This window comes from Zootoca vivipara, chromosome 12, assembly GCF_965207765.1.
Source record: "Zootoca vivipara chromosome 12, rZooViv2.hap1.1, whole genome shotgun sequence".
Lineage (NCBI taxonomy): Eukaryota > Metazoa > Chordata > Lepidosauria > Squamata > Lacertidae > Zootoca > Zootoca vivipara.
The window spans coordinates 7309451-7324765 of NC_142595.1; the positions used below are offsets into that span (position 1 = coordinate 7309451).

The 15315-nt window shown below is 50.1% G+C and overlaps 1 protein-coding gene across 2 annotated transcripts in view; it reads right to left on the reverse strand.

Moving 5' to 3' along the window:
- Positions 1-15315, reverse strand: part of EPHA5 (EPH receptor A5) — a 227078-nt gene that overhangs the window by 83329 nt on the left and 128434 nt on the right. For both annotated transcript variants that reach the window (XM_060282232.2, XM_035135822.3), the window contains exon 5: positions 4734-5069. In XM_060282232.2, coding sequence (XP_060138215.2) covers positions 4734-5069 — 336 coding nt within the window. The remainder of the gene's footprint in view (positions 1-4733; positions 5070-15315) is intronic.

Below are 15315 nucleotides of genomic sequence, written 5' to 3' on the forward strand. Positions count from 1 at the left end.
ACTTTATCTGCAAAGCTCGGGGTGATGTACTTTGTATATCATTCCATCTTACTCTCAGAAAAAAACAATGTGATGTAGGCTAGTGTGAGGGGGAAGCAACATGAACATGACCATCTGCTGAGCTTCCAAGAATCAAAGGGTTGAAAGTTATCTCAAAAGTCATCTAGTTCAACCCTCTGCTGATGCAGACACTATGGCATTCCTAATAGATGGCTAGGCAGCCTCTGCTGTAAAAACCTCTCACAAAGTCTGCCATTTTCTGAGGCAGTCTGTTTCTCTGTCCTATATCTCAAACTCTTCCAAATCCTTTTTCTTGTAACTGAAACCCACTGATTTTGTTTTCTGGAGCAACAGAAAACAGACTAGCACCACCATCTAGGCAGCTATCATTCAAACATTTGAAGATGGCTGCCACATCTTCTCTTAATTGTCTCTTCTCCAGGCTAAACATATCTTCAACCTTTCCTCACAGGACTTGGTCTTCAGAGTCCCCACCACCTTTGTCGCCCCTCCTCTGAACACCTTCTAGTTTGCAAGTATCTTTCTTGAACTGGAGTGTTCAGCACTTGACACAGTATTCCAGGGAAGATCTGAGCAAAACAGAATAGTGCTCACCTGACATCTACCTGGTTGTCTGAGGATCTCAACTCCTCTCAGCAGCCCCCATGCCAAGTTCTCCCTTTCTCACTGTACGTTCTGTCACATTTACTAGGGTGTTCACATTTTCCCACTGGATTTCTGCTGACAGGGATGCGGTGCAGTGGGGGGAGAATGACATGCGTAGAACTCAAGAGCCAGCCCAGCCATTTGGCAAGGCGGGGCTGCTGCCTTAGGCTGGAGATGTGCCCCCCCCCCTGTGTGAACACTGTGGGCACCCTGCCTCCACCTCCAATTTGCATCCATTTGGGGCAAGCTCTCAACCCCAATTGACACGATCTTGCCTGAAACTGGTGCCAGTAATGGCGGCACTTCTCCACCCGTGGCAGATGTGGTGGTAGCAGAGCAGATGGTGGCAGCCACAGAGGCAACGACAGGGCAGGATGGCAGTTTCTGTGTCACCTCAAGTGGTGAAACAGGATGTGCTGCCCCAGCAGATCTGAGCAAACATTACTTGGAGAGGCAAAGAACTCTAGAAAAGGCTGTCATTTTCCAAAGCAGTTCTGTGTTTAATGTCACCTGTAGTCCTGTCCTAACACTATCTACTTGTTGTCTAGTTGTTTAGTCGTGTCCGACTCTTCGTGACCCCATGGACCAGAGCACGCCAGGCACTCCTGTCTTCCACTGCCTCCCGCAGTTTGGTCAAACTCATGTTCGTAGCTTCAAGAACACTGTCCAACCATCTCGTCCTCTGTCGTCCCCTTCTCCTAGTGCCCTCAATCTTTCCCAACATCGGGGTCTTTTCTAGGGAGTCTTCTCTTCTCATGAGGTGGCCAAAGTATTGGAGCCTCAGCTTCACGATCTGTCCTTCCAGTGAGCACTCAGGGCTGATCTCCTTCAGAATGGATAGGTTTGATCTTCTTGTAGTCCATGGGACTCTCAAGAGTCTCCTCCAGCACCATAATTCAAAAGCATCCATTCTTTGGCAATCAGCCTTCTTTATGGTCCAGCTCTCACTTCCATACATCACTAATGGGAAAACCATAGTTTTAACTATACGGACCTTTGTTGGCAAGTTGATGTCTCTGCTTGGTTGGTCTTCAACACTATCTTGGTTGGATTCAACACTATCTACTACATCACACTAAAAGAATTGCCTTCCTTAAACTCAAATAACCCATGAGATCAACAGGGGATGGGAAGAGACAGAGAGATGGAGATGTGTGTGTGTGTGTGTGTGTGTGTGTGTGTGTGTGTGTGTGTGTGTTTAATCCTGTGTGCATTTTTCCCATCCTGAAGGCATTAATCACCCTGTCCACACAAAGTTTATTCTGTGGTGTGGAACCGAGCAGAGCTGCCCATTCCTCAAAAAAGTATCCATCTCCTGAGCAAAAGTCAACTGCTTTTCAACCAATGCAGGCGCAGTGAGGTTGGTGGTCTTATTTTAGATACATATTATACTGACATGTGCTGCTTTGAAAAAATTTCAACCAGGTTTCCATTTCTCCAGCTTGGGGCTTTCCTGTCACAAGGCACAGCCCAAATTCATACCTGGCATTGGGACTACATTGGCAATAGACCTACGTTTTCTGGCGGCTGTGAGCTATCCCCGTAATGATAAGAAATCCCGCAGGATTCTGTGCTTTTTGGGGGGAAGAGAACAGAAATAAATGACGAATAATACCTTCGCTGGAACTAATACGCAGCACTGACATAGTCTGCCAAAGTGACAAAAAACCCAGCACAGAACGGGTTAAAAAACGAACGCTGTCACACCCAATCATAGTCTGCCAAAGCGCAAGAAAAAACAGCACAGAAAGGGTTAAAAACCAATCTCTGGATACCAGCAACAACAACAAAAAAGGATCTGGGTTTTAACAGCGGAGGCAAGCTGTAGCAGATACAAGCTGTAGGAGGAGTGGGAGAACAAATGGGGGGGGACAACAACAGTGTGGATGGGCCGATGGGGCACATGCCAGCAGTGAGGGCTCTGCATGTCACGTCTGACACACGTGCCATAGGTTTGTCATCACTGCTCTAGCATTAAGCAGGACACACACACCCCACACCATCGCCTGATGCAACAGGAGAGTGATCCTGCATGATCAGGGTGCACAGAGGTCTCTCATGCACCCAAGTTTGGCTGGCCACATAGTAGGCATCAAGGTGCTGCCAATGGAAAGGTCTTCTCCTTCAAAACAGAAGGGGAAACCCTTTAGTATCACATTGCTGCCTGTCACCTGATCTGAAGACCCAGTTTCAGGTCTTCAAAGAACCAAACCCCATTTATTTGCATCATCAGTTGACTGAAAGATAGGTGGCTGTACCCACCTGTCAGATTTGGTCCAAAAGCAGATCCCAAGTTTGAAACCCCTAAGTTACAGGCTACTTTTTATGCAAACTGGAAGCAAAGTGGTGTAATCTGACAAGCATGCCCTTTAATTTAAACTATTTGGGAAACTTTTACAAATTTTACAATTTGCAGTTCTGAAAATGCAGGTGGTTAACTTGTTCTTAAACACACACAAAAAGCAAAATAATTTAATACTGTAATGGTCATTCATTAGCTATAAACAAGAGAAATCTTACTGACTATATCTATTGCGAAGAAGTTGGCAATAATTCTGCATTGAATGGAAAGGTTTGTTTGCAAAAGCAACAAAATATTATAATTCTTTGCGAACAGGTGGATAGTCTCAGGTATACTGCCCCTGATTTTAATACTAAGGGAAATGTTCTAAAGCTACTGTGTGGGTTTTATGGACTTAAAAGAGTGCTAAATCAGAGTAAGGAGTCAGTAAATTCTTCTCTGACAAGTTTGGGCCATTTGTTCAAAGGCCATACTGGTGGAAGTCCAAGTAACCAAAACTAAACAACAGATTTTTATGACCTTCAATAAAAAAAAATACTGCATTTTACTACCAAACTACAGTTTGGGGACATGTTGCCCCATTCTGCAGCATTCTTGTTTGGAAAATTGGTTTGAACAAAACCACACCAGCCCTTGAATATTGAGGCACTCTGATCAGAAATCAGATCTTAGCTATCAAACATAATTTGGATTTCTTTCAACCTACTCCCTTTTTATCATCATGTTTTCAATAACGAAATCTGAATGCAGAGATACTCCAGCAGAGCAAATTCTGGCAGCAGTGCTGTCCTGAAAATTGTTGCTGCAGACATCATACAACATGGACTTAGCGCAAAAAAAGTTGCCTGCTACCGGTAGATTTTGGCGTTCTTTCCTTATGCAAGAACCTTGAATTGTAAGGAAAAGTATCTCTACTTGCACAAGAGCACATCTGGATTCAAGCCTTCATTAAAAAGTGGGGGGAGTGACCCGTCAATGTAATTTCTGTAGCAATATAGCAAAAAAAAAAAATGAAACCCTAAAGCAGTGGTTCCCTGACTTTTCCCTGCCATGGAGAATTGCTGATGTCCTTGGAGGAGCACTTAATTATTTTTCAGCCTGTTGCGGAACCATAATTCCATAGAATTTGAACTGTAATACAATAGAATGCAGCATGAGAAATAAAACAAACATTAAAATAAAATCAGCATGACTAGTATTCAACTTGATGGATGTGCCATCTTCCTTTCTTCAACCACAAATTGACAGACAAGCCAAGGACCACCTGACTAAACCTTTTGGACCACTGATGGTCCACAGACCACACTCCAGAAAACGCTGCCCTCAAGCCATCACACTCGTTCTTCTGCTAGGAGCTTGCAAATGTATTCTTGATGCCAAACCTACACTTTAAAAAGTCACTATCTTTTCTTCTTCTTCAAGCAATCTTTTAAAAGCGCTAACTACTGCCTTAAAGGCTGTTGAAAAAAAATCTTAGCTACATCTAGATTTTAACCAACAAGGGGAAATGGCTGCATTTATGACTGATTTGACAGTGAATGAGAAATACTCTATTAAACGGGCCCCTGAGAGGAAACATTTCTTATATTGTGTGGCTTAGTAATTTATGTGATGTAAGCAGAGGAAAACGAAAAAGAAAGGAAACACAAGTTCATTTTCAAAAGCCAAGCTCTGCAATTTCAAGCTGGGCTCAACCCGGCATGCCCCACACCTGGCAAACCCACCCACAGAACCTAGTTATCCCGTTGCGAAACTTTGCACTTACCTGCCTGGTTTGTGGTTACATTGACTGACACAAATTGCCTTGCCGCCGGACTCTGGTCGGACACACCATTCAGTGCCTCAATTTCAAAGGTATAGTTTGTGTGGGCAAGCAGGTCCACCATCATCACAGAGGTGTTTCTCAGGCCGCTTTGTTGGGGGAGGTACCTGACATGACCACCACACTCCTCACAGAGACCCGAGTGCCAGTTGCACTTCTTGCATGCAATATAATAAGACACATCTTTCCTTCCACCAGTATCAGCAGGAGGAATCCATTCCAGGAAGACACTAGTCTCGTTAACATTTGAGATGGCACTCCGGGGAGCAGAGGGGGGTCCTGGCGTGTAAAGTGAGAAAAACACATGGTAAGAATCAGATTCAAAGTCCCTCCCAACCCATTTGCTTAGATACTTTCTATGGGAGGGGAAAATTTTAACCAACCCAGCTCTTTGGAAGGCATTATGTACAGGTGGGTTCCATCCAAGGCTGGCCCACCCATGCATAGCTGCCAAGTCTCCCGTATTCCCCGGGAAACCCCCGTGTTTCCAGCTGTCCCCAGCCGAAAAAAACGGATTTTTTTTTTCCTGGTTTATTCTGGCGCGGAGGCCATTTTGGAACTGGGAGGAGCATGCTCAGAAGCGACTTTTGATGCTGCTTTGCCCAGTTCCAAAATGGCGGCAGCGCGACTTCTGGTGTGGCAGCCATTTTGGAACAGGGCAGAGCAGCATCAAAAGTAGCTTCTGAGCATGCTCCGCCCAGTTCCAAAATGGCGACAGTGCTACTACCAGCCTGCTACTTCCGGTCCAGTCCCTTATTTCTCAGGCCAGAACTTGGCATCTATGCACCCATGAGGCAAGGAGAGGTGGCTGCCTCGGGCGACAGGTTCCACAGAACAGCATATCCAGCCTCCAAGGATTGCATCTTCCAATGCGAGTGCCATGGTAGCAGCAACAGGTGTGGCATGCTCACTTGTGGGCCTGGTCTGCTGACTCCATGGCAGTCCCTCTCCTTTCACCTCTAAGGTGACATCTTGGCAAGCAGGAGACAATGCTGGTCTCTCCCCCCCCCCCCGTTTGCAATGCAGACCTTCACTCCCCCCTTGTTCCCAATGCAGATCATGATTCCCTCCTTGTTCCTGATGCAGATCTGCAACCACCATTCTTCCCTGGCAGGGGTGGGGGTTGGGATCACCATTTTGTGGCTTGCCTCAGATGCCAAAATGTCTTCAACTGGCCCTGGCTCCATCCCACAGAGGCCACAGAATGAAAACCCCACTCAGAGCATAAGGCAGAACTGGGATGTTGTCTGGTTCAGACTTTTCAGGCGAGAAGCACAAAATCCATGTTATATCAGCCAGCCAGCCAGCCATCTAAGACAGGTGTTCCTCAACCTGATGCTCTCCAGTAGTTTGGACTCTATCTCCCATCAGTCCCAGCCAGCATGGCCAACTAGCTGGGGCTGATGGGAGTCTTAGTTAAAAACTTTTAGAGGGCACAAAACTGGGGGAGACTTGTCTAAGATTATCTTGGTGGGTGGTCCACTAAGCTGCTTTACATTTTCGAATAAGGAGTGCACAGTCAGATTCTCTCAGCAGTGAAGGCATAACCAAACTGTGTTTAAGTTATCCTGAGAATGGATTCTTGCTTATCTCAGCAAAACAAGTGACATGCCAGAGACTTTGTAAGAATCCTCGCAACCAACAGGCAGCAGAACTATGTCAATAGCCTGACATTGGAATGCGGCCAACCCCTGCTTTATATAACTGAGATTATATATATATATATATATATATATATATATATATATATATATATATATATACATACACACACACACACACACACACACACACTTACCACTGTTTGTTAGAAATATCAGAGCAGCATGCAGCAATTATCCATGAAACCATCCGTTTAAACAAAAATTAAAAAGTTAAAATCTAGCAATTATGGAAAGATGTGTTCTTCACTGCCTGAATAACCCTGATGGAATAGAAAAGTTTCCATGATGTGCATAAATGTTGAAACAGAAGACTGTGCCATTGACACTGTAAATTCGTTTTCTTGCAATTGTCAAAGGAGCCTTTCCAACTCAAGGAACTGCCAGCACTACTCCAGCAGATAATCTCAGGGATCAAGCTGGGATATAAAGGTTTAAGTGGTGCCTGAAGTACCCTGGACCCTAAGTTGTTCTGGGCTTTGTAAATTAATGCAAGGACCTTGAACCTGGCTCAATAGTAGATGGGCAGCCAAAGCAGATTTTTAAACAATGGTGTCAGTGATGCTTATTGTTAAGGGGGCAACAGGGACAAACTGAGGTCATCCTATCGTTCCATAGCACACAGCTCCAAGCCAAGGTATAACACTTTATAATTCTTCATACTTTCACTTTCAACATATGTTGGGAAGATGGAATCTCTGTCAATAGCATGTTTGAGATCTACTGTATGCAGGTCAATCCGGTTTGAAATGCAGCATTCGTTTAATGCAATGCCATAGCTACCTATTCATGCGCTACAGCCTTTGATGACACCTTGCTAGCCTAGCCCTGGATTGCCTGCTAGGTGAGCAGAGTTAAATCTGATCTATCCCTGTTGCCTCCTTCCTGTCAAGTTTGTCACCTGATTTGCACAAAAGAGAAAGGAAAAGCTGTCTAGTCTTCATTGGGGACCAGCTGACACCTTCTGCCAATTTGCTGTCCCCGAGAAAGGGGTCCAAGTGTAAAGCAGAGGCTTGCAAAAGCTCTTCGTTGTAGCAAACCGGGGGTATCCACTAACTGTACGTTCAGCTGGGAACCACACGCCAGTGCCAGTTCCCTGAGGGATTTCCTTGTATGATATAAGCAGCCTCAACCAGATGCTCGTCACATTCACACTTTTGAAAAGTCCCTGGGAGCCAACTCAACACTCACATAGCGTACTAGAGCTTAAATGGCAAAGGCAGACACAGAACATTGGCTGTTATTAAGGGATATTTAAGCAGGCAGGCTTCTCTGCAATTACACTAGTGGCCAACATTGTGGAAACCTTTCGGGAAAAGTGGCTCATAACACCTGATTGGCTCTCTAAACACTCATGCTCATTGGCTACTTTCAAATGAAGGAAAGCTACTGCATATCAACCTGTTGTGCTTCCTTTTGCTGGTTATTTGGCTACAACGTTTGATAGAATACAGATAATTGAACAAGCTTTGTGGCATTACATTCTTCATTAAATTATCTTTCCATTGATATATAATTTTATGGGATTACTCCCAAAGGAAAAAAAAAACACCATGCAATTGCTGTGGATGCGGTCTAGTTTGGCTCTCACTCAGATTGCAGAAAACCTGGCATTCCTGCAGAGATAGGGAGCAGTTTCCAACAGAATGGCATGTGCCTTTTTTCTGTGTATACACAGACAAATCTAGCCTGATGTTGCCATAATCAGTCCACACATTTTACCCAGTGAAGTTGACTGGCAATAGGTTATGCAGCGACAAAATGTAATACTTTTTTTCAGTGCATAATCAGGTTATAGATTTCACTGCAAGATGATGTTGCAGTGGCCCTAGCATAGGTGTTTGTTTGCTTTAAAGAACAGAAGACAAATTAATGGAGAATAAAGCTAACATGACAGCTATTAGGCCAGCCAAAGAGAACCACTGTCACAGTGGCCGGAGCGGGCTACTTCAGAGTAACGACTCTACACAGCTCTGCATTTTATTCTTTTATTGGTGCTGCGTATTTACAGTGCTGAAGTCATTGCTATATACACGGAGCTAGGTGTTCAGTCGGGTTCAGAACCTCCGAATGGCTTTTGGCGCGTCTTTCTCCAACACAAAAGCTTTGGCAGACCCATCCTCTTTCCCCTCCTCTTTCTGCGTAATTCCGGAGTTGGGGGGATGGGTCTCCCCCCCTTATTTGCCCCTTCCTGTCCCACCTGGGACCCTGGCTCCTCTACCTTGCCTGAGCCTCGGACACGACTTCCTGCTTCCCCACTGGAATCGGAACTCTCTCTGCTTTCCCCTGTGCTCGGGGATGGGCTTGAACTCAGGAGGGGAGGGACTTCGCGATATCCCCTGTCCCTCACATCCACCCCCCTCCCAAGCTCTCCTTCTCCCCTCCCCAGGTCCCCCCCCCAGGTGTCGGTGACGACTGGAAGCCTAAGAACTCAGTACTTTCCGAGCCCGTTGGTGTGAACACCTCCCCCCAGTCCTGCGAGCCCCCCCCTTCCGCCTGGGAGGACGGGAATCCTAAAAAGTCCGTGGTGTCAGAGCTGGTGGGGGTAAAAATGTTCTGCCAATCTGCTTCTTCCTCTGACTGGGTGGATCTCGGTGACGCCCATACCTCGTCCTCTGGTTCCTCAAACTCCGCTTCCCAGCGCCATGGTGAACTGCTCTCCCGTGCTTCCTCCCCCTCCCCCTCCCTTTCCATGTGCCAGGGCTTGGGTCTGTGGGGAAAGAGGGCATGAAATTCTTCTACCAGGAATTCCTCCTGTATCTGAGTGGCTGGGACCCATTCATTCTGTGACGGTGGAGCATCCTCCCATGCCATGAGGTACTCCAGGCCCCCCACCCCTCTCCGTGAATCAAGGATGGCCGTGGCCTCATTGAGTTGCTCCCTGCCTTCCCTCTGCCCCCCTCCCTCGGGGGTTTGTTCGCTGTCTCGGAGCCTGCTGCTTTCCCTGTACGGCGACAGCAGCGATCTATGAAACACTGGATGCACCCTCATGTCCTCTGGCAGTGCCAGCCTGTATGCCACCGGGTTTACCTGCTGCGTGACCGTGAAAGGGCCCAACCTTCTGGGTGCCAGCTTCTTGCACCTCCCTCTGGTGGGAAGGCCCTCCGAGGACAACCAAACCTTGTCCCCCACCCTGATGACCTCCCCCGGTCGCCTGTGGCGATCTGCCCCCTTTTTGTACGCTTCCTTGGCCCTCTCCAAGTGTTCTCTGAGCTGCTGGTGCACCGTCTCCAGCTCCTCTGCCCAATCCTCTGCCTGCGGGCCCTCCTCCTCCTCCTCCCCCTCCCTCTCCGGGAAAGATCTGAGGTCACGCCCGTAGTTGGCCTTAAAGGGCGACACCCCTGTGGAGACGTGCACCGCATTGTTGTAGGCAAATTCTGCCAGTGGCAGGCGATCCACCCAGTCCGTTTGCCTCTGGCTGACGTAGCATCTCAGGTACTGCTGCAGAATGGCGTTGACCCTCTCTGCCTGTCCATTGGTCTGCGGGTGCCGAGCCGTCGACAAGCTAACCTCCACCTGCAGGAGGTTCATGAGCCGCCTCCAGAACCTGGAAACAAATTGGCGGCCTCTATCCGAAATAACCCTTAAAGGTAATCCATGCAGTCTGAATACGTGGTCAACAAACAGTTTGGCTGTCTCTTCTGCAGAGACCGCCCTGGCACACGGTATAAAATGGCACATTTTGGACATAAGGTCCACCACCACCAACACTGCGGTCTTGCCCCTGGACGACGGCAGGTCTGTGATGAAGTCCATTGACACTACTTCCCACGGCCTGTGCGGGGTGGCTAATGGCTCCAGCAACCCTGCTGGTGCTGCTCTGACCACCTTTGCTCATTGGCAGGTGTCACAGCCCCGTACATAGTCTCTAACATCTTCCCGCACCCCTGGCCACCAGAAGTGTCTCATGACTAGGTGAGCGGTTTTGTCCCTTCCAAAATGACCCGCCGTTGGGTTGTCGTGCATCTGCTTGAGGACCTTACGTCTAAGCTGGGTGGTGGGCAGGTACAGTGCACCCTTGTAGAAAAGCAGCCCCCTGCGGTCTGTGAAGTCTTTTGCCTGCTCCCTCCCCCCTCTCAGTTCTCTGAAGATGCGGGTGGCAAATTCATCAGCTGCTGTCCGTGCTGTGAGTTCTGCCTCGCTCACCACTGCTGCTCCGCAGGACCATGCTGATGGGGGGAAAATGTGCCTGGGTGCTGGTGGCAACTCCTCCTCCATGTACTCTGGCTTGCGGGATAGGGCATCCGCCCTGACATTCTGCTCCCCCGGGATGTAGTGGATGGAGAAGTTGAAGTTCGAGAAGAACTCTGCCCACCGTATCTGCCGCTGGTTGAGCACCCTGGCAGTTCTCCAGAACTCCAGGTTCTTGTGGTCTGTGCACACCTGGATGGGGTGCTTGGCGCCCACCAGGAAGTGTCGCCAGTGCTGGAACGCAGCGTGGATCGCGAGAAGTTCCCTATCAAACACTGTGTAGTTGCGTTCTGGCTGGGTCAGCTTCCTGGAGAAGAAGGCACAGGGTCTCCACTCTCTGTTGGCGTCCAGTTGCAACAGAATCGCTCCCAAAGCCTTGTCTGAAGCATCTGTCTCCAGGCGTAGGGGCGCATCCTGCACCACGTGGAACAGGTGCTGGTCTGAAGCGAACACCCTCTTGAGGCTTTCGAACGCTGCCTGCGCCTCCGGTGTCCACCGGAACTTCTGCTTGCCTCTCAGGCAGTCGGTGATAGGAGCCGTGACACGAGAGAAGTTCTTGATGAACTTCCTGTAGAAGTTAGCGAAGCCTAGTAGGCGTTGGGCATCTTTGCGCGTCCTGGGGCTGTGCCAGTCCAGGATGGCCTGCACCTTGTCCTTGTCCATCGCCAGCCCCTTGTCTGACAGCTTGTAGCCAAGGAAGTCCACCTCTTTGGTGTGAAACTTGCACTTCTCCAGCTTCACATACAGGTGGTTCTCCTTCAGGCGCTGCAACACCTCCCTGACATCCTTCACATGCTGCACTGGGTCATTGGAATATATAAGGATGTCATCCAGGAAGACCAAGCAGTTCTTGAAGAGGAGGGACCCCAGGACGTGGTGCATGAAGGCCTGGAAGCATGCTGAGCCCCCTTGCAACCCGAAGGGCATCACCAGATATTCAAAAGAGCCCAGAGGCGTGAACATCGTGGTTTTCCACTCATCGCCTTCCCGGATCCTGATCAAGTTGTACGCCCCCCTCAGGTCTAGCTTGGTGAAAATCTTGCCCCTGCGTGCCGCTGTCAGGAGATCGTCCACTCTGGGCATGGGGAAAGCCACTGGCTCTGTCACTGAATTGAGCCGTCTAAAATCCACCACAAGACGGCGCTGTTGCGTGTCTTTCTTGTCCACCCAGAAGACCGGGCTGCCCCCTGCTGCCTTGCTTTCTCTGATGAACCCCCGTTTGAGGTTCTTGTCTATAAACGCACGCAGATCCTCCAGCTCCTGATCTGACATGGCGTACAGCTTGGCTGGGGGTATCGTTGCCCCTGGCACCAGGTTGATCTGGCAGTCAAAAGACCTGTGTGGGGGTAGGTGGTCGGACTCCGCTTCGCTGAAGACCTCCTGCAGGTCCCAGTATGGTTTGGGTATCGCCTCACCCCCCTTGACGTGCATGGTGGCCACCGTGGCTATTGGAGGCCCCTCCCCTGGTTGGTGCTGCATGCAATGTTCCAGACAATAGTCTGAGCCAAACGTGATGCATCTCTGGTGCCAACTGATGGAGGGGTCGTGGCGCGCCAGCCAGCTCATGCCCAAGACGATGGGGGGGTCTGAGATGGTGGTGACGTTGAATGCCAGTGTCTCAGAGTGCCTTCCCACCGTCATTCTCATGGGGGGGGGGGTTTGATGAGTGATGGCCCCTCCCAGCAGCTCCCTGCCGTCAATGGTGGCTACGTGCAAGGGAAAGTCCAGCTGCAGAAGCTGTATTTGGTGCTCTTCTGCAAAGTTTCTCGAGCAGAAGTTGGCAGATGCACCACTGTCAATTAAGGCGAGGACTGTCAGGGGATAGCCATTTGGGAGCGTTAGCGTCACTTCTAGAACCACTCCTGCTCTGGGAGGGGTGGGCTGGCTCTGCTCCTCGCTGTGCGGGTGGGCGGGCTGGGGCTGTTGTCTGCTGACTGCGCCTGGCTGCTGCCCCTTGTCTCCTGCAACCAGGCTTTCCCGTTTCCCTGCTGTGGTGCTGCGTCAGTGGGGGAGGGCACAACCGTTCCCGCCTTTCCTTGCCACTCTCTGCGACGTGGGCAGTCTCTGACGAGATGCTGGGGGGAGTTGCAGAGAAAGCAATTCCCGCCCCTTCCCTCCTTGTGTCTTGTCGCCGCTGGGGTTTGAAAAGCCCGCGCGCGCGCGCGCGCTATCAATTTGCATGGGTTCCTGGTCCTGGCTGGTCCCAGGCGTGGCTTGGAAGGGTTGTTGGGGGAGTGGCTTCTCCTGCGACCGTGGGAACCAAGCCCGCTTTGCGCGCGTTGCTTGCTTGTCGTTCCACCGGGATTCCTGTCTCACCCCCACCGCCAGAGCCGCTTTGCTCAGCTGATCCATATTACTGGGCTTTGGACCTCTCGAGAGCTCATCTTTCACATCCTCATTCAACCCCAGGTAGAACGCCGCTTCCATCGGAGGCGAGTGCAGTTCCCACCCCAGTCTGTGCACTAGCATGGTGAATCTCGCCCAATATTCGCGAACTGTCATTGTTCTTTGCCTTAAATTATGCAGTTCCTCCTTGGTCTGGTCCATATGACTATCGGACACATACATAGTTTTTAAAGCCTCTAGAAATAGTTTGACATTCTTCATGCAAGGATTTTTTGTCGCTATTAACGGTCTTAGCCACTCCCTGGCTGTCCCTGTAAGGTGTTCCACAATAAACGCTACCCTGTGCTCATCATCAGGGAACTCATCATGGTGCAGCTCAAGAGCATACACGATCTCAGTCTCAAAGCCATGATATTCCCTCGGGTCTCCATTGAACTTGCTTACTAGGGTCCCCGCTCTCCTTCCTGGCAGCACTTGGAGTGGGGGGGCCCCTCCCGCCTTGTTTTTCTCGGCATCCAGCTTGTTTTGGAGCTCTACCGCCACTGCCCTTAATTGCTGCTCTTTTTCCTGAAGCGCTCTCACCTGTTCCGCAAGTTGTAGCCGGTCCTCCTGGAACTTCTTGGTTTCTTCTTTAGCTGCCTTTAATTCCCCCTGTGCCTGCAGCGCCAGTTGCTGCAGGTTCTGTTGGGCTTTCTCCGCGATCTGCCGCCATTTCTCCGCCTCTGACGCACTCATCCCGGCAACTCCAAAGTAGCCCAAAAAAATTTCGGAGGTTGCTGTCACAGTGGCCGGAGCGGGCTACTTCAGAGTAACGACTCTACACAGCTCTGCATTTTATTCTTTTATTGGTGCTGCGTATTTACAGTGCTGAAGTCATTGCTATATACACGGAGCTAGGTGTTCAGTCGGGTTCAGAACCTCCAAATGGCTTTTGGCGCGTCTTTCTCCAACACAAAAGCTTTGGCAGACCCATCCTCTTTCCCCTCCTCTTTCTGCGTAATTCCGGAGTTGGGGGGATGGGTCTCCCCCCCCCTTATTTGCCCCTTCCTGTCCCACCTGGGACCCTGGCTCCTCTACCTTGCCTGAGCCTCGGACACGACTTCCTGCTTCCCCACTGGAATCGGAACTCTCTCTGCTTTCCCCTGTGCTCGGGGATGGGCTTGAACTCAGGAGGGGAGGGACTTCGCGATATCCCCTGTCCCTCACAACCACAATATGCCAAAGTATTATGCAACATAATACAGTGGTACCTTGGTACTCAAACGACTTGGCTCCCGAACGCCGCAAACCCGGAAGTAAGTGTTCCGGTTTGCAACATTTTTCAGAAGCTGAATGTCTGACGTGGCTTCCTCTTGATTGCAGGAAACTCCTGCAGCCAACCGGAAGTCACGCCTTGGTTTTTGAATGGTTTCGAGAGTTGAACAGACTCCCAGAACGGATTAAGTCCGAGAACCAAGGTACCACTGTACCAGGTGCTGCCGGGTCTGGGGAGGTGCCAGTGAGAACAGGGAGTGGCTATTACTGTACTTCCATTTCTACATATGAACTGCCAGATATATCTGACTGCCTGCTGGGCTAGCTCAGAGTGTCAAAATCCAAATGTGTTTGAAAGGCAGCGGGATCCAAGCTTTGTACCTAGCTGATGTCCTGGGGACACAGGAAGCTGGGTTTGATTGGGGAAAGCAGAAAGAATAGTAGAACAAATTGTTTTCTAAAAGTGTTCCTCACCACTTGCCTCCCCAAATCCCATTGCCACCTCTGCTGGACTTGAGCACCCCTATCTAAACCACTCTCTTTCCTGCTCCTGCTTGAGGTCACATGCCAACTGATCAGGGCCTTCTTAAGCCCATCCAGTGCCCTGGCGCTAAGGTCCCTCCAGCGCCCCCCTCCAAAGCCTCTCCAAGGGAGTGCCAAGAGGACCGCGGCAACAGCGGGAGGCCACCTCTGAGGACTCCGTGCTGCGCCTCCTTCTCGTTTCCCCAGCGCTGGGTTTTGCTCAGTCAAGCTTCGCCACCAGCACGCGCACCGCGGGACCAGCAAGAGCTGCTTGGGCGCTGTGCGCGCGCTGGTGGAGAAGTTCGACTGAGCGGAACCCAGCGCTGGGGAAACGAGGAGGCACAGTGCGGAGTCCTCGGAGAAGGAGAGAGACACGGCGCAGCCTCTCAGCTCATGGAGCGCAGTCCTGGTCAGATCACCGGAACCCTGCGCTCACTTGGCGCCCTTCCAGCACCCTCCAGCGCCCGGCGCCGTGGTTCTCCGCGGCACTAGCCTCTATGGCTAGGACGGGCCTGCAACTGATGTCCACTTTCTGCACCTTTCTGCAAGCC